This window comes from Marmota monax, unplaced genomic scaffold (assembly GCF_021218885.2).
Source record: "Marmota monax isolate L192 unplaced genomic scaffold, Marmota_monax_Labrador192_F-V1.1 WCK01_AAM20220418_F8-fsc00011, whole genome shotgun sequence".
Classification (NCBI taxonomy): Eukaryota; Metazoa; Chordata; class Mammalia; order Rodentia; family Sciuridae; genus Marmota; species Marmota monax.
In genome coordinates, this window is record NW_026693082.1 from 13,296,521 (window position 1) to 13,316,693 (window position 20,173).

The 20,173-nt window shown below is 36.6% G+C and overlaps 1 protein-coding gene across 1 annotated transcript in view; it reads left to right on the plus strand.

Annotated features, from left to right (window-relative positions):
* The window catches only part of Frem2 (FRAS1 related extracellular matrix 2), a 179,761-nt gene extending 161,327 nt beyond the window's left edge, over positions 1-18,434 (plus strand). Inside the window, exons 17-24 of the mRNA XM_046454228.2 lie at positions 4,835-5,027; positions 6,365-6,469; positions 7,913-8,040; positions 8,140-8,274; positions 8,997-9,123; positions 9,952-10,139; positions 10,371-10,517; positions 11,860-18,434. Coding sequence (XP_046310184.1) covers positions 4,835-5,027; positions 6,365-6,469; positions 7,913-8,040; positions 8,140-8,274; positions 8,997-9,123; positions 9,952-10,139; positions 10,371-10,517; positions 11,860-12,372 — 1,536 coding nt within the window. The 3' untranslated portion in view covers positions 12,373-18,434. The remainder of the gene's footprint in view (positions 1-4,834; positions 5,028-6,364; positions 6,470-7,912; positions 8,041-8,139; positions 8,275-8,996; positions 9,124-9,951; positions 10,140-10,370; positions 10,518-11,859) is intronic.
* The last annotated feature ends 1,739 nt before the right edge of the window (positions 18,435-20,173 follow it).

Below are 20,173 nucleotides of genomic sequence, written 5' to 3' on the forward strand. Positions count from 1 at the left end.
TGTACATTCATTCATTAAAGAAACTATCCATGAACGCCGAATCTGTGCCAAGGAACATATCAGATAACAGGAGAGGACACTAGACAGAGCTTACAGTTTCAAGGATACAAAGTGAAAAGACTCAGACCATTACTTGTGTAAAAGTTAAGAATTCTACTTGCCAAGAAAATGAAATTTTGAAGTTCTAAAATTTTTAATCATTAGTTTCTAAAATATAAAAGCAGAGCCATAACAGGAAAATAATGTAGATGAAACAAATTATTTGATTCCACCTTTATGTGTGCCCTGTGTTTCATTAAAAAAATGATAATAATAAAGTTGTTTGGGTATGCAATGAAAAACACTCTTGATGCAAAATAGGTATTAACATTAAACTAAGATTTAAAAGCATTGGATATTTTTGTGATTTTTCTCATGAAAACAAGTTCTTTAAAAAATAAAAGATGTTCATTTTACCTTTTATCAGCTATATTGCAAGGTAAGAATCTTAACTTTCACCTTGTTAGGTAAACATCAACTGATAACATGGTTCAATGTGTATGAATAAGCTGAAGAAATGCAACCCAGTTACACTTTGTACTTAAGACATGAAATTGCAATGAATTTGTGAGAAGATATGACATGATTTTAGAAAAGTAAAGAAAAAAATTCTAGTTGCTTTGTTTGATGAATAATTTACCTTCTTTTTACTGGTGTGTTTGATTTTCAAACATGGACTTTGAGGCTAGAATATGCTTTATTGAGGTCATCTGTTTTCATCCCATTACTCTGCATTTAGTACACTGATTCTCTTTCAAGTATAAGCTTTAAATCATTTTGCAAGAAATAGCAAGAGAAATCCAAAATGTATAACTTTTAACAAACTCTCTGTGTTGCTTCCTCTTTTGTCAAATTTACCAATTAATTTTTTAACCATGTGTGTGTTTTAATGAAAGTAATATCATTGTGGAAATCTAGGGAACTAAAAAGGTATAAAGAAAGAAAAAATACCTTACCTATTATCCCACTATTGCTGTACAAAGACATATTTTTCTAATCTCCTTTTAGTATGCATCACATTTTTAAGTGCAGTGGCATAATATTTATTATAACATTTGTATTCTGATTTTTAACCTAACATGAGCTTTTGCCACGACAAGGAACATTCTTCAGATCTATGACTTTTGATAGCTACATGATACTTCACCTTGGAAGTGTGCCATCACACTGAATTCAACCTTCCTTTTGTTATTGGTCATTTAAATCATTTATAATTCTTTCATCCTAACTATCCCATAGAGTGCTCCTTGCCGCAAAAGAATTTGTGGACCAATATTGACACCTATTCCAGGGTTTTCACCTGCCTCTCTGATACACAGACCTTCAGAAAATCTGGTAATTAGACAAAAGCCAAGGTGTCTTTCTCCCAAGACTTCCCAGATGTGTGCTGTTCATACAACATGGTTAAGAATTCTAACTTGTGAAAGTGGTGATCTAAACCATGCATCTAAGCATACCTGGAGACCTGAGTTATTGAAATTGATGAACTTTTTTTTCCACATTCACAAACACCACCATCTTGATGCAACATGTAGATGTTTCTGGCAACCAAAGAAGCAACAGAAAGATATTTCAACCAGTGGAAAATTCCCAGCAGTGATAGCCCTCAGATCAGGTTAGTTTTCAATCTATGAGGCAAATACAAACCACCTATCTTAGATAAAGGTGCAGAATGCACCTACTGGTAAAAATAGTTTTAAATGATTTTTATTTTTTAATATGTGTGAGGTAGTTGAAGAAATTGAGGATAGAGGTTTACATCTGCACCGTCCAATCTGATAGCCCCAGCCATGGTACAGGTAAAATACATACCAACTTTCAAAGATTTCATATAAAAAAGAATGTATAATATCTTACCAAAAATTATCTTACATTGATTACATATTAAAATGTAATCTTTGATATATTGGGCTAAGTTAACTATATAATTGAAATTAATTTCACCTTTTTTTTTTACTTTTTCAAATGTAGCTATGAAAAAATTTAAAATTATATTTGTGACTCATAGTATATTTTTATGGAACAACACTGGTGTATGTACTTGGATGTTAGTACATATACATATATACTTCTTGTATGTTTACTTATATGAGAATTTTACAACACACACACACACACACATTTATGTATCATATCTTATTTTATAAGAAGTTTAAAATGTAAGTTGGATAGTTACAACTGTATGCCCAAAATAAGCGAAGAATTAAAACTACTGCAATTTTCCTTAACATTAGTTCCCACCTCAGAAAATATTACTAGTACAGTTTTTCTTTGGGGACAGTCTTTCTTTCTGTTCGTCCTTTTCTCTATGCAACTCACACTGATTAGCAGACATTCTCTTAGGCAGATAATATACTCCCCAAATACATACTTGCTACTTAGTAATAGTAATATAAATTTGACATTTATATTACCTTTTCCAGGGCATTTAGATTCTACACTTTCTCTTTAAATTTAGTATATAAAGTGTTGTTTCCCTTTGTTGAAAAAGCTTCAAAGGTCAGCAAGGACACATGGAATCATTCACTGTGTCTCCATTTAAGATTTGCCATTTTTAATATAAACGAATACCTTAAAAATTCCTGTGTTACAGAAGGCCAAAAGGAAATTGAGTACTATCTTTAAATTGACATCTAAAGTTAAATTGATTACATCTCATGCTTCAATTAAAAAAAAAAAAAAACAGGTGACCTGGAGGATCAAGGTCATTCCATTTAGGCTCCAGTTCCTCAAGACAGAGATTCTAAGTAGACAGAAAGAAGACTTGGCCATGGATAATCAGAAAATGCAATCAGATGCTAATTTCATGTCCTGAGATGATCAAATTCTAATTCACCATAAGAATCAAACAAAATCAAATAAGAATTAGTCATGGAGTTCTATCCCAATTATTCATAGCAAGTGAATGTTAACAATTCCCTTCAAAATAATACACTGAGTAATGGTTGGTGGATAGAGTATACCATTGGCAAAAATCATAAAGTTTAATTTGAAATTCACAACTGAATTTCTGGTTGCTTTTGAAAACCTCAGGAAGAAATATGAATCATAATGACCACTTCTCGAAGATTGACTTAATTACCCTCCATTACACTGCCACTCTTGGAAAACTGTGTCTCACAGAATTTGTTTTGCAAGGAACCTACTTTGCTGCCCAGATTAACAGCAAATGGGAAGTGTTAGCTTCTACATAGCTGGGAATCCACTTATTGGTTGATGGTTCTCATTTTACATATTTGTATTAGTGATTCTGGTGATCATTTTTGTGACGTGAGGAGTTCACTTATTAACTCCATGGTGGCATGCCATATTAGAGTTTTCCTGATTGAAATTATTTGCTCACTTGGGTACTGATTCCTCTTGTCAGCTCGGCATAGAAAAAATGAGACTATTATCTCACAGCTGGATTTGAACTTCTAAAGAGTGTGACCTGACCTAAGTCCATTTCCACTTGCAGAGAAGATAATAGTCGGCTTTGTCCTGCTGTTCTTCAGAGAATTAGCTATGATAGTTTTTGTTAGATGATGTTTGGACTGTTGTCAGCTTTGTTTGGAATGTGATTAAATCATAGTAAGAGTAGAAAAAGCATAGACCAGAAGTTGGATTCTAATTTTGGTGGGGGCCATTCAGGACCTTTAAAGTATCCTGGGAGAAATGTACCTTATTTCTTCAAGAGGATTTTCCTATCTCTTTCTCTGTCTATTAATTGCCTATCCACCCATCCAATCACCCACACATACACATAACTATAATTATGGAGGAGAGTGAAAATATTAAATAGCTTTTTTGGGGGGGATTCTAGTACATTGTCTGAAATGTGATCAGTGCTCAATAAATAAACATTACTTTAACCTCCACTACTCCCAGTCCACCTGCTAAGTATCTGAAGAGGAAAACTATAAAGACACCTTATTGAAATTAATTATTTATTTTTTTGCAACTAATTATTTTTAGGTCATTTTAAATGTCCCATGTCATTATTAAATGTTTGTTTACAAATCTTCACTTCTTTGTCTCATCTCCTTCTGTTTAATTAAAAAAAAAATAGCTTACAGCAGCATTTTTCATTATAACCCCAAACTGACAACAACCCAAATGCCCATCCACTAATGAATGAATAAATAAAATATAATGTATACACAAAATGGGCTGCTATTCAGTTATAAAAGGAAATGACGTATTGAAACATGCTGAAACATAGCCACCCTGAAAACATGCTAAGAAGTCTATTCCAAAAGGCCACACAATTGTATGAATCCGTTTATACCAAATGTCCAGAAGAGGCCATGCATGGAGACACAAAAGTAGACTAGTGTTTCGGGAACTGTGGGTAGAAGGGATTGGGGGATGGGGGGACTGCTGATGGGTACCGGGTTCTTTGGGCAGGTGATAAAAATATTCTAAAATTAGTTGTGATGATACTTGTACAACTCCTTGAATATACTAAAAACTACTGATTTTTCCACTTTAAGCAATACGATATATGAGCTATCTTAATAAAGCTGCTACAAAATCAAAAGGACTGTGTGAGCATACTATGCTCAAAATAATGTTCATCCTAAGCGTTTCTTTTGCATACCCTTTGCTGCAAATCAAGGTGGTTAGTAACAATGGTTTAATTGATCCAAAGTTAAGAGAGGGGAAAACTGTTACAGAATGAATGCTGTCATTTCCTTTCCTCAGTGACTTATGTGAAATCCTCAGTTAAGTCTAAGGAGAAAATGATTTGTACAAAATCGGCTCCTCTAGTTGACACAGGATCATCGTGTTGACAGATATGATTTTATTGTTTCAGGTCCTAAACCTAGTGCAGTCTTACGTGACCCTTCGAGTTCCTCTGTATGTTTCCTACGTGTTCCACTCCCCAGTGGGAGTAGGTGGCTGGCAGCATTTTGATTTGAAGTCGGAGCTTCGTCTGACTTTTGTGTATGACACTGCCATCTTGTGGAGCAATGGAATTGGCAGCCCACCAGGAGCCGAACTCCAAGGTGCGTGCATCAGACAGGCACTCCAAAGTTTTCTTACCCACTTGAATTACTTAAGAGAAGTGAGTCTGGGTATTTGTTTTGGTTTGGTTTGTTCACTGTAGCTAATGAACATAGAAGCAACTTTCAATATTTTTTTTTCTTTTTCTGTTCAGTAATAAGGTTATTTTCATTTTGTGGTGGACAGAATTTTGTTTAATAAGATCATAGCAATGACTCGAATTTTGTATATGTGACCATTAAATATAACTTTCTGCATTACATGGGTGTTTTACTCCAACAATCCATCTTGGATGTTTAGCCATTGATGTATATTTCCCTTGGGTTCTAGAAAATGGATGGAGAAACTAGTTGTGTGATTTCAGGTATATCGTTTAACCTTTCTCGGATGCACAAAACTTCTAATATCTCTTAACCTATTTAAAATTATATTATTCTGTGATACTTTAGCCAAATATCTTAAAACACAAGTCTTTGAGTGCTTAAGATCCATTGGCAGATGCAAATTTTTATTTCAAAATCTATGAGAATAATAACTCAAAGTCTATCGGCTTAAAGTTAATTACTCCATTGTAGATGAGGACTTTTTCTTTTCAGACATACCATATTGTTCTGGTTCTATGAATGTCTATAGCTTCATGCTGAAACTGCATTACTAGCCGGAAAGAAAACAGAGTAGGTAGCATATCTCAAATCATAAATACACCGTCCTAGACAGATTAAAATCACCATAAAGCTATGTGACAAATAACTTATCACTCCAGGATATGTCCAGTATTTTAATTCCACATCTTACCTTAGATGGATATTTAAGTGAATCTTAATGAGGATCCTCCCTTGGTTCTCAGTGTGTGCATAAGGATCTCATTTCTTTCTTATATGTGGAACTAAATTTTGCCAAACTATTAAATGTCTTGGGAAAGCATCAAAGTTTTCTTTAAGCCTGTAAAATTTGCAGTCATTTTGGAGAACACAACCCCATTTCCACTTAGATGTCCAAAGCTCTATATGATTTTGACAAGTTTATCATGTCTCTCAATTTACAGCTTCATTTTTGTAGATTAAACCTAAAAAAACAAAAACCTCTTTCTACTGTAATCAATCTGTGTGTTTCATAGTGAACTGACGCTACCTAATTCATTTCACCTCCCTTTTAGATGTCTTTTCTCTTTAGAAAATAAAGAAATCTCTCTCTCTAATTATTCAGATTTCTTCTGATAATATCCTTCACCTGTGGTGCTTAAAGATGAGAAAATTTTTAATTAGTTTTTGGAAAGAATCAGTACATTGGGAGTCTCTGCTCACCTGTATTTCCACTCTGTGTGCTGTTCCCATTGTAGGGTCTCTCTACCCAACGAGCATGCGCATCAGGGAAGAGGGGCGCCTGGCTGTGAACTTCAAGACCCAGGCTCAGTTCCATGGCTTGTTTGTGCTGTCACATCCCGGTAAGCCCCACTATCCATTAGTAGTCACTCCCCACACAAGAAAGAGATAAAGTTTCCATATTCACACGTGTTTTGGCATGCTTGCCTGCTAGCTTTGAAGCCCTAAATTTCAAGTGAATTTTATAGGTGCAATTATCTCCTTGAAGGCTTGATAATTGTTTGCTGCTATTTCATCATTCACAAAATTATCATTATGCAGACTCTTAGAGATAATGGAATGTAAAAGGGAACCTCACAGAGTTCATGTTTAGTAGTGTTTTCCTTATATAAAGAACATGGGGATGACAATTCCTTTCCCCACTTTGCTTCTGTTGTGCCAAATATATATATATATATATATATATATATATATATATATATATATATATATATATATATATATATTTCCTTTTAAATTTCAGATGATTCATTTAGCAAACACTTCTCCATTTATAACCCTTTTCTAGGTATTGTGAGAAATCCTTATAAGACAGCCAGAAGTGGTACTTGACTTTCATACTGAAGTTTCAGATGTTTTAACTGCTAGGACTGTCTAGGCAATTTTACTCAATGTGATGGACAGTGCTTTGAGTATGAGTGAGGCTGCAGTCAGTGAATCCCCACGTTTCCTTGTTTTAAAAAGGACATTTCATTACAAATAATTTGTTTTCCTATTTGACTTTCCATACTAAACTGGTTTGCGTATTTAATTGGAGTGCCAACTTCTGTCAGATTAGAAAGGAAAATTAGTTGACTTTCCTTCTCCATATCCTTCCCTTTTCAGGATGTAAGCCCTAATGAAAGAGAGATCAGAGCTGAATATGCAGGCAAATAAAGAGGGTTCATTGTATTTTTATGAGATTGAGCTACAAGAAAGAACCAAAAGGAATCATTTTGCATTATTGTAATTGACAGTTCTGAAAAAGGAGGATTTCCTGGTCTTTACAGTTCCTTCCCCGGGTCCACCTTTCTCATAAACTGAATCTTTGTTTAGCCTCAGTTTCAGGCAATCTAATTAAATTTAGATCCCATTTGTAGATTGGGGTTGCCCAGCTGTAAAGATGCTAACAGACTATTTGAAGTTCAGCTCACAACGTTGGTGCACAATAAAAACATTCATAGACACTCTGATCCCTCTGCACTGACTCCCTGGAAACTAGTCCTGAGCAATTCGAGCATTTCTGTACAATTACCTTTTGAGAAAAATCATTGCAGAAAAGACACTGAATTAACAATCAGAAGTCCCACACCTTCTCTGTGTGATGAGCTTGGGACAGTCACACAATTGCTCTCAGCCCAATTTTTTTTACCTGCAACATGAAGATTATCATACCAACCTTGACTATTTTGCAGACATATAAGAATACAAGCAAATAATATGTGGTAAGGTATTTTGAACATGAAACTGCTGTGCGCTCTTTCAATGTAACCACTGAATTGTTGTTATTGTTGGCATTTCCCTAGCATCTTTTACCAGCTCAATGATCATGTCAGCTGATCATCCAGGCCTAACCTTTTCCCTCCGCCTTGTAAGGAGTGAACCAACCTATAACCAGCCAATCCAGCAATGGAGCTTTGTCTCTGACTTTGCAGTAAGTAAGGCTTGCTTAGTTTTCCTTTTCTGCTGCCTTCAGAATGCACCTTGAGTTTTTAAGTGAAAACTATATAAATGCCTTCTTTCCTTCTCAAAGATACGTGACTACTCGGGAACCTATACTGTAAAGCTGGTGCCATGCACCACCCCATCCAATCAGGAATACCGACTGCCAGTCACCTGCAACCCCAGAGAGCCTGTCACCTTTGACCTTGACATCCGATTCCAACAGGTGTGTTTCACAGGGTTATTTATGCCATGACTTGTGGAGTCCCACTTCATTAAAGTCATGGTTTACTTTGATCACTACTCCTTTTTTCACACATGAATTACTTTAATGCTTCTGTCTGAGAAAAAAGTAAGTCACATAGGAAGGAAGCAAGGGAAGAAAGAAGGCAAACTGAATTGAATTTTATCTGTTGTTGGTCCTAGATTTGAAATCCATAGATTAAGTTCATGCAGGAGTGATTTTTCTCCTATCTGATCTCATCTTGTCAGCTCCTGCAGTTTGCTACCTCAGAGATTTGAGAACTTTCTCAGAGTTCTGCCCATCTACATCTCATTCTTAGTCTTCAAGGAGAATGAAATCTATAGTTCAAACCACTTTAAAGTACCTAATTGTTATTATGTATTAAATGTTGATCTTCCACCAACCATGATATTTACAGGTTTTTTTGTATGCCCCAATATGCCAGTAGAAATGAGTTCAAGAAATGCTACTTAGCCCCATTCAAAAAAAATGATTTAATCCCAATAGTTTTGCTTTTTCAAGAAGGAAAAAAATGAACATAATAATTCCCTAAATTGACTTGATTGGATATGGAGATTGCAGCATGGTGTTTAGTATTCTACAAGGCAGTATACAGTGAATGTGTATGTGAACAGTATGGTGTGTGCTTGTGAATCTTCAGAACCATCAAGAATGCATAAAAGGGCTTTTACCCTTGGTTTTAGGTCAGCGATCCAGTGGCAGCTGAATTTAGCCTGAATACTCAGATGTACCTACTCTCCAAGAAGAGTCTCTGGTTGTCTGACGGATCCATGGGATTTGGGCAAGAAAGCGATGTTGCTTTTGCAGAAGGTATTACTTCACAAATGAGAGGGCTGCTGTGCTTGTCCTTGCTTTATTGGGATTGTGTTTGAGGGAAAAAATTACAGCCTCTCCTGTGGAGGTAAGAATACAATCGAGTCTTCATCACTCCGGCAGATATGAGGAGTCACTGAAATTGGGCAGATGTCACTGGATGGTGTCTTTATTCTGTTTTTAGGCTCTGTACACTTAGAGCAGTCTGTGGTTTTTCTTGAATTTTTTTTTTTTCAGTTTTCACAAGTTAAAATACTGCCGCTACATGAGATTGTAAATGCCTCACAAGAAAATATTGTTCCCATCTTTTTTTAATGGCATAGACTCAGCACCTAGAAAAATACCTAGCATACCCAAGAGGTTAGTAATTACTGAGAAATGTGTGATTAAATACCAGGGGGTTTCACTAAACTCTCTTTCCAAAGCAAATAAAGTTAATTAGACTGTTTATTGATGTTTTCTTTTTCAGTGTGATTTTATAGTATATGAGTCTACATCTTACCCACTAAAAAATTAATTTGCGTAAACTGGACTTTAACCACAAGGGGATGTTATGAACATCAAATCATAGGCCAGACTTTCAGATTATTCCCACTGGTGGTTGAGCATCGGAGGCTCCCTACCTCTCTAGACGGCCTCGGTCATTCCACAAAGTGGTCTTATTGGAGACCTGGGAGTTGACCAGATCCTAACACGGAAAGGCTTTCCATATTTGATGACAGACACAAAGGAAATAATCTCTGGGTCATTATTGTCATAAACTGTAGCATCATGCAGATGTCATCCTATCACAGGAGAGAAATCACATTGCCACGTCTGTTTCAGGTGATATAATTTATGGTCGTGTCATGGTAGATCCTGTCCAGAATCTGGGTGACTCCTTTTACTGCAGCATTGAGAAGGTTTTCCTATGCACTGGAGCTGATGGCTATGTCCCCAAGTACAGTCCAACAAATGAAGAATATGGCTGTTTAGCCGACTCTCCTTCACTTCTGTATAGATTTAAAATTGTGGTAAGTGCTTTCATCCAAACATGAGCTAGATAGATTTTTAAGTCTAAGCCTTTTGGTCTTATACTTTAAAACAATATCATCCTTTTAAATTAAGTCAAATAGTAACATTTTATGTCGATCTGTAAAAGCTTAAAAAGCTTTGTATTTACACAAAACTAATAGGAAAACTTATCAGCCTTTGCAAAAATTGGCATTGTCTATAGCAACCATCACTTTCCTTATTGCTCAAAGGACAAAGCTCAACCAGAGACACAAGCCACCAGTTTTGGAAATGTCCTCTTTAATGCCAAACTGGCAGTGGATGACCCTGAAGCCATTCTCTTAGTGAATCAGCCTGGCTCTGATGGATTTAAAGTCGACTCAACACCACTCTTTCAGGTAGGCCCCAAACAAGCTCCTTTTAAAAAGTTGAATTACCATGTGCAAGACTCTTGACATTTCTGCCTCAGATGTCTCCTAGATAAATGGAAGTAATAGTAATATTGTACATAGTGAACGGGAACATTTAAGATAATGCAGTCCATAAATTCTAGCTATTATTATTTCTATTAATGTGTTACTGTTTTAAGACTACATGTAATGAAGACTGTTATTCAGCCCAGAATATAGAGCTAAGTCAGACAACTGTATAGTTTGCTTTTCTTATTGAAAATTTCCTTCCTCGGGACTTTTCACAGCCAACTTTCGAGAGTGATCTTGCATGAACTGATGGGCTCATAAAAACAATTGTGGGGCTGGGGTTGTGGCTCAGTGGTAGAGCACTCACCTGGCACATGCAAGGGCCTGGGTTCCATCCTCAGCACCACATAAAAAATAAATAAATAAACAGCAGATTGAATAAATGTATTTAAAAAAACAATTGTGCACAATATACAAGATCTCCCTTCTCAAAGATTCTATCCATGAAGATAAAAAATTCTGAGACAAGAGTGCAGAGAGAGGCAGGCTGTCCTAACAACACTGAGAATACAAACACAACAAATTCAGAGATGTGTTGGGGTTGTGAATCCTTGGGGGAGCAAGTACACCCTTCAGGATAGTTACTGAAAATCATGCAGGCAGGATTTTTACACAGACGGGAGAATGTTATTCTCATTCAAGCTAAGGAAGGAATCTTAAGAAAGCATATTTGTTATTCTGACTCTTTTCAAACAACAGATCAAAATATGATTTTTTTTTATCTCTCAAAACATCTACTTCTCTAAATCCTGAATGCTTCAAAGAGGCATCAGAAAATCCCTCCTATTCCCAGATCCTGGAGAAGCTTAAAAGTTAATATTTCCCCACTGTGGTCTTATCTGTAAAAAAGTAGCAACACATATTGAAAGAGCACAGAGGGTCAGATTTGAGATCTGGTTCTAATTCTGCCACTAACTAGTTGGGAGAGATTGATCAAGGCACTGATATACTGTGTATTCTTCTTTGCTCGTTTTTAAAAGAATAAGCTAGACTATGTACTAAAGAAATTTCTTTACAGCACTCACATTCTGTGACTGCAAATACCATATTCACCAGTGCACGCTTCCTTGAGTTGCCCAGAAGTTATCGCAGAGTGCTTTACACTGGAGCCTTGCACCTCTACACTCTCAAAAAGTATTGAGTAAATTAAGTCAGGCTAAATTAACATTTTTCATTATCTCTACTCTAATTTCTCTTGTAAAGAGTCATGAACCAGGTTGTCATAGAATCGTATTTCCTAACCAAAAGGGCTGTTTTCCAGGTTGCTCTGGGCCGAGAATGGTACATACACACAATCTATACAGTAAGATCAAAAGACAACACCAATCGAGGTATCGGCAAAAGAAGTGTGGAGTATGAGTACCACTCTCTGGTGCATCAAGGGAAGCCACAGATAACTACCGGGAGCCGGAAGAAGAGAGAGATCAGGAGTGCACCCCCACTGGCATGGGACATCGGTGCTGAAAACAACCGAGGGACAAACATCCAGCACATTGCCCTGGACTGCACCAACAAGAGGCAGACCCCCCCAGGGAGAGTCCCCCCCGAAGGCATCCTACCCCGGGAGCTCAACAGTCCCAGCTCTGAGGTCAGTCTGGTCACCATCATGGGCAGCATTGCGGTGGGATTACTCACCATCTGCCTCACTGTCATTGCAGCGATGATGTGCAAAAGCAAGAAAAGCGTCAGGGGTAAGGACACTCCGAAGGGCTCTGGCAGCAGCGAGCCCATGATGCCCCCACAGAGCCACCATAGCGACAGCTCAGAGGTGTGACTGTTGCAGCTAGAATTCAACCTTCTCCTCAAGTGCCTAAGGAAAGACAATAGAACCCCCAATACTTCTGATGGACAGCAGAGAATTGGGGGTTTGTGTGATGAAGAAGCTGCTCAGAGAACCCAACTGTACTAATGTCTTTTAATTGAGTTCTGTACATCCAAGGACAAATTCAGACCACATCTTTTATTTTGCCAGAAGGTATCAGTGATGTATTCACACACAGAGCCATGGATGGACAGCAAGGAATGTACTTTCTCTTCTTCTTCTTTTATTTTTTTTCCCAGCATGTTCTCTCTGCTGTAGAGATGAACAAATTCAAAGGTGCTAACAGACTCTCTCCTGAGTTTAAGAGAAGTCCGTTGTTATGTTAGTGTGAACTTGGAAGGTGCAATTATCACATTGTTCATTCAGTTGTAACTGATCTTACTAGAAAGGTTTAATTGGTAGCCAATAGGAATGATCTGTTCATTATGACAAGTTTTCATACGTGAAGACAGCATAGAATTATGACCAGGGCTAGTTTAACCCATAAATCACCTTTTTCTACTATTTGGGAAAGAGTGGATGCAAAGATAGAGAGGAGCTCACTCACTCATTTGGATTTGAATTGCTTCTCATCTTCCTCAAACCCTTCTTGCTTCATTTGCTTATTTAATTTTAAATTAAACCAAAGAATATGTTCATTCTGGAAGACAGTTTTTAGAGAGACTGCCCTATTTGCATGTCTAATAAGGAACAGTAGTTTTTGTCTTGTTTTGTTTTGGGTTTTTTTTTTTTGTTTTTGTTTTTTTGGGGTTTTTTTTGCATAGGAATATACCTTACCGGTGCTGAACATTTGTAGAAAACGAGTATTGTTGACATTGACAAAGAAATGCCTTCGCATCAGATTCTCTACCAGACAATGTTCTGTAAGAACTGAGCCTAGCTGTTGTTTGCAGTATTGAACCCATAAATGATAATAAGAAACATCTTTAGAGATGACAAAGATGATATTTATTAACATAAGATGTATAACCAGGGTGCCTCTGATACCTACTTTATAGAATGAAAGAACATTTTGACACATCGCAAATGAGATTTGTCCTCCGAGTAGCATAACCACACAATAACATCCAGAACTTAAGTTGGCCATAGGAATTTTTATTACACTTCTTGTCAGCATCTGATCCAAATGATGGGAATCTCTGGTTGTCTTTCCAGAAATGGTCTTGGATTTGCCAAGCATCATGGATCATATTGGTTTTTGATCCAAGAATAGAGCATCACCCTTGGCATCCCCAGTTCAGTGAACTGCTACAGTGAGGTGCCACTCACTAATTAAAAATATAATCTATAACACTACTAATCAATCACCCCCTCAAACACAGGGAACTTGAGTGAAATTTCTTGGTTCTCTCAAACCACCTATTGCTTTTCCTGCAAAAAAAAAATGTATTTTTTTTTACCAAATGGCAGAGATTTGGGTTAGAAAAAGAAAATTTCAGTAGTTTAATGACCAGTCTTGCAAAAGCTAGGTAAGCATATTTGAAACAAAAATAAAATCAGAAGAAAAAGAACAATGTCTAAGGATGAACTCTCAAATGTTTCCTGGAATCCCCTTCCACTTCCAACCAGAATCTGGCCAAAGTGAAAATTCTGGCGGAATGGAGATTTTTTAGAAGGCAAATTTCTTCTCAGGTCATATATGCACATCTTCATTTGGTGTATCCATGTACCAACCATCTCTTGGTTTAAAAAACGGAAGCTACATGGTACTGGTAGAGAGGTTAAAAAGTGTCTGATACTTGCTTCCTTTCTTTTAGGCAGCTCTGCACTTTACAAAAAGTCTTTTAAAGAATAGACTGTAATCTTCTATGGAGATACTTTCTTAATTATCCCCCTTTCTCTTGCTTGACTTCTGGTAGATGCTTTGCTACATCTTTGGCTACCTCATAATTTGTATGGGAATTAACATGAATTAAGCAGCTTCTAATAGTGCATGGACTTTTTTACTTCTTTGCATTGGGTTCAGTTTATGTAGGCAGATGTAACAAGTATTCTCAATCAACTTTCTGATACTTTAGCAGTTAAGAACTCCAGAGCCTATCATGCAATGCAACCTCTGGGTCTCATTGACAAGTGAATACATTATTCAGTGAAGCGTCATTGTAAGTCTGTCTTGAGTCATTGGCCAGGCGGGTTTTACCAGATTACCCTCTGCAATGCATTGGTTTAATGAAGCTACTGTCTAGAAATTGGAGAGCTTATTAAATATGAAACAAGTCTATTCTTCCCTAACCAAAAGAAATTCCTTTCTCTCTGCCCATCTCTTCTTTTTCTCTCCCCTGTCTCTTTTTTTTTATTAGTTACACATGACAGTACAGTGATCTTGGCATATCATACATTTGAATCAAACTTTCAACCCTATTAAAAAGAAAGTAGTCTGGGGAAATATGCAGATATAACTTTCTTACATACAAATTACTTGGGATATATGCATCACTTTTAAAAATTCTAGTTACTAAATATGTGATATAATAAACATTGATTATCTTCAAAATTATTTTAAGTAGAAAAAATAAGGTAATTTTTGTTGTTCAGTAAAATTGACCTTTACTTTCAGTATTTTTGTTTTTATAGAAGTATTCTGTTATTATCAGAACAAATACATTAAATAACTTCCATAGAGAACAGGTTCTAAGCAGTAATAGCTCTTTAGTTTCTCATTATTTTCTGACCCCAATCAATGTCTTGTTGATATTACATAATAAAAACAAAAAATAAATATTGCTATTAGTGGCTCTTCTAAGCATATGAACCATGCAACATTAAAATACATAAGTAAATTTTAGTGATGGTATCATTTAATTTGTTTCCTTTCATTTCTTCAGTTAGCATTTACTGAATGCTCACTTGGAAATGGTTAGTCTTTCATTCTGAAAGACTATGTAGAAACCAAGCTACTCTCCCTGTCCACCATAGGTAGGGGTTCTTTCCTTGAACTAAAGTGTCAGGAATTGCATGAGGTTCTCTCCTAGACCAAGGACACACCAGGCAGATCTGTGGACCATGTTTTTTTTTTTTTTTTTTAAATCTCTCTACAGTCCACTCTTTCCCATCTAAAAGAACCCCATGCAAAATATTTCAAATCAATCATTTGATGGATTTGACCTTTACAAACTCATCCAGAGGAAGTACATTGTTGTGCTCTGGGTGGCACTGTATTTTCTTTTCTTCTTAGTAGATGATAGGCCCATTTTATTCTAAGAGTGGGCTGCACAGGATGAAACTCTTCCTTCTTTAGCATCATCGGTATGTCCTGAAATCTCAGCATCTGCCATGTTTGAACCACATGAGTAAAGACCAACTAGAATCCTGCTGTCAACTCCCTATGGGGCATGGTGATAAGAGGGAGACTCAATAGGAAGGGATTTAGTTCTATAGGCAGCAACAGAGCTTTATCAAGTCATCTTACCTTTAATTTTTTTCCAGGGTACCCACTCCAAGGTTTACATTGAAAATAGATCTGTGTAAAAATAATTGAGAGCCTTTCCTCATATATCTCAAAATATTTCCAGATAGAGCAATGTGAAAGTACCAACATTAGAACTTAATGTAAGGACACTTAGATTTTAAAAGTTGAAATCTTTATTTTGAAAATATATATTTAATATTATCTTGGACACCAATTCAGTGCTTTAGTAGGAAAAAGAAAAAATGTTGTTAGAAGTGCAAATGTTTTACAAATTGGAAATTTTCATAATTGTATTATTGTGAAAATAAGCATGTTACCATTCTTTAAGACTCTTTCATTTTTCTAGCCATAGTAGCAATAATAAAAGGATGAAAACAAGTCTTTTCACCAAACTTGAGGCACAAGAATGGAACTCAAATGTTCAAATAGTTTAACTTATCAGGAATCAAAAATGTCTAATTTGGCAGGAAACTACAAATACTAGTATTCCCTGTGTATTTCTCTCTCTCTCTCTCTCTCTCTCTCTCTCTCTCTCTCTCTCTCTCTCTCTCTCTCTCTTTTACACACACACACACACACACACACACACACACATGCAAATAAAAATAAACTCGTCATTTCTAAATGGAAATGATCCTAAAGACATAGTTCTAATTGAAATAACTCATATGATTGTCAAGGTCAACAGAAAGGTCGTTTTGGGGAATGTTAGTCCAAACGTTAATATGTTTTCTCAAGATATTTCCCTAGAATTAATTCTATTATTGCATTGTAATGACAGAAAATTTCAAGGTATTCCTTTCTATTACTTCCCTTTTTCATATCCACTCATATTAAGAAATAAAAGGCTTTGAGATTTGACTAGGTATTTTGGTTAAGACTTTAAAACAGAACAAGATACTTACCTTCCTTCCATCAGAAAGATTACATAGAAACTTTTTAAAAGAAAGCTGAACAAAAGTTGATAAAACAAAACATACTAAACTGAGTCTCTCTCTTGATTTGATTTCATTGGGAGAAAAATCAGAATATTAAATTTGCAAACTTGTTTTTCAAAAGCATTTAATCTCAATCTCTCCCTCCCTCCCTCTCTCTCTCTCTCTCTCTCTCTCTCTCTCTCTCTCTCTCTCTCTCCCTCCCTCCCTCCCTCACCCCCCTCCCTCCCTCCCTCTTTTTCTGTCCTTTTTCCTCCCTCCCTTTTAACTTAATGAACTAAGTCTTCTTTTTTTCCTTTTTACTTTGGGGTACTCCGGATTAAATCCAGGGGTGCTGCTCCACTGAGCTACATCCCCAGCCTTTTACTTGTTATAATTTTTATTTTGAGACAGGGTCTCCCTAAAACATCTCAAACTTGTAATCTTCCTGCTTTAGCCTCCTGAGTCACCAGGATTACAGGCGTGGTGGTATACTCCTTTCTGTACAAAATGTCAAAGCTTTGGGGTGAAAGGAAAAACAATTTCCTGCCAAAATCAAAATTGAATAATGTAATTCATCATATTGAATAATGTACTGACAATCTGTGCCTTCATTTTTTTTTCTCAGTGGAAATTCAACCTTGACATTTAAGATGTAAAAAAATCCCTTTAGAGATTTCATGGAGTACAAATCAAAGGTCAAAGAACACACAGATGAAATTCTTTGGGATGATTGAAGGCTTTGCCATGGAATTGGTAGCCAAAAGAAATTGTTAAAATATTAACCATGTTATCCGTTGTTATCCGTTTTGAATTATAATTATTAAAGACATAGGTGTTTTGGATTAGCCAGATGGCACCTTCCCTGATTACATGGTCATTCACAGACACCACATGAGTTTCTAATATGGATATTTATCATTTCCAACATTTGGATCATTCTCTTACATGATAATTGTCAGCATTGTGGCCTAAGAAGGAAAAAAATGTGTATGTTTTTCAAAATTAAAAATTAAGAGCATGATTATAAAAATTACTTAAAATATGGAGAAGTAGTCACTGGTCAGAATAAAAGAGAATTTCTGTGAGGGTCAAAATAGTACACATTATAAAAGAAAAAAAAATGGTACAAAGCAGAGCCTTTCGCTGTAACTTCAGGAGTCCAAGTTTTTGGCAAGATGTTTTTAAAGCCCATTTGTGTGTTAAAGAAAACTTTATCCTGAACAAGGAGCTGTGTGTTTTATAATTGTATTAAGTTCTTCCTTCCTTCCCAAGTGGCCTCCATAACACTTAGTAAATGTGTATTTATCTGGCCACTGAGTGACATATCTGTGTGTAATAGAATTATTTGCAGAACTTAATAGCCTTTGTTATTTTCCCATGGGAATTCTTCAAAATCCAACAGGGTCTAGTTTTGTTTTGTTTTGTTTTGTTTGGGTTTTTTTTTTTCTTCATATGTTTGCTAAGTTACTGCATATTTGCTGGATATTGAAGTTTATTCCTGGGAATCTAATTTTGCAAATAATTTGGAGATATGCAGTCTTACAGTCATGTCCAAAATAACTCTTGCTACCATTTGTGTTTCATAACTACTCCTGTTTTCCTTCAAAGTATATCACATCTTTAATATAAATAAAGCACATACAAATACGAATGATCAAATGGCCAAGTTTTTGTGGTGCATTCTTTAATTTTTTTTGTTATTATTTTTAGTTATGCATGACAGTAGAATGTATTTTGACATATCATACATACATGGAGTATAACTTCCCATTCTTGTGGTTGTACCTGATGTAGAGTTCATTCTGGAACTTTCGATTACACTAAAATCACAGATTCCTGCAGTATGCCATGCGGGAGACTTGAACTTATACAGGCCTCTAGACTGGGACATGTGTGCCCAGATAAGGGTGGTAAATATTTGCCACTCTTCAGCAGGATATATTCACAGGTCCTGGAACCTAACCACCACTTATAAAGGGTGTAGAGAGAACCTTGAAGTCTTCGAAGGGCAATGTATATTTAAAGGAAACAACACATTGGGAATGACTAATCATTTGGCCAAGGCAGGTGGGTGCCTAGACCCTGCTGTAATTAGAAAACCCTGCCCAGCTTCAACTGATGAGGGTGAATCAGTCAGTCTGGCCTTTACTGCTGACATGGACTGGTCACCATGTCTGGTTACTCTGAGCTGAATTTAAGACCCACAATAACTATGACCTGATATAGTTCAACCACATCTGATGAGGACAGGTTACTCATCTCCTTCATACCACCACTACTACTTTACCTAATTTTTTTTTTAAAAAATCACTAACTTAGGATATACTGGTGATACCCAAGTGTCATAAGAAAAAGCCTCAAGGGCAATTGCAGGTAAAATCTCCCTGCCATAAACCCTGAGTCTCCCTGAATCAAAGGAGCTTGTTTATAGTTTATAGGTTTATGTTTTTCTGTGGGAGGCCAGTGTATCATTTCTATGGGCCCTTTGTGAACATGAAAACAGGTACCCACTCTGTTTTGATGAATTAGAGAAAAGTAGTCCCTCTATGAGATGAGACTCCAGGTTTATGAGTTGGTGTTTTTCATTGTAGCTTTTATTGTTGTTGAGTTATTGCAATGCCAACTGAGGAGCAGATGATTGTTATTAAAAATATGGCATGGTACATTCACAGTTCTCAAGAGGATCAGGCATGCCATACCATGGAAAGCCATAGAGGGAAGGACCAGTTTGGTCAAGAGATGGGGTTGGGCAAAAGCCTTTATTGTGGTTTCTGTGGGCATAAAGAATGAGGCAGGGTAAGCAGGTTTTGGATGGGTTAGTCTGGATACTTTCAGTGGGCTCTGAGGCTCTGGCCTTTCCCTAGTTTTCTGGTGCCTGGCCCTTGAGTGACATGCGGATAGTAGCCCATGATGGAGGGAGCCAGTAATTCAAGTATGGCTCTGATTGGTTGGGCTGCTTATGGAAGGCGTACCCACGGGCTAATTTTTTTTATCATCTCTGAGAATGGGCTACCTTTGGAGGGGTAGTCCATCCAGGATCAGCAAGGCCAGAGGGGTCAAAGCATCAAAAACACATAGTTAGCAAATGGAAGGGGACTTTTTGCAGGGAGTGCATGGCTTAACAAGTCAGTGGTGAGCTGCTATATTTTACCAGCCGGTTCTCAGAGGAAAACAGAGTCCCAAATGAACATTTGCTGATTTCTTCATGTAAATGCTTCCATTGTGGCCAATTTCAAGCTATCATCAACATGACATCAGTCAGTTTGAAAAGTTCATAAAAATTTAACAGTTGATTCCCACTAGCCAATACAAACCCACTCCAGCGCATCGCTCCAAGATGGTAAGTCAGCCTTTCAGTCCTGAATCTTTGTGCACTCCACGAATGCAAATTCATAGGCCAGGCTATAAAATTTTCACGAAGTGAGAG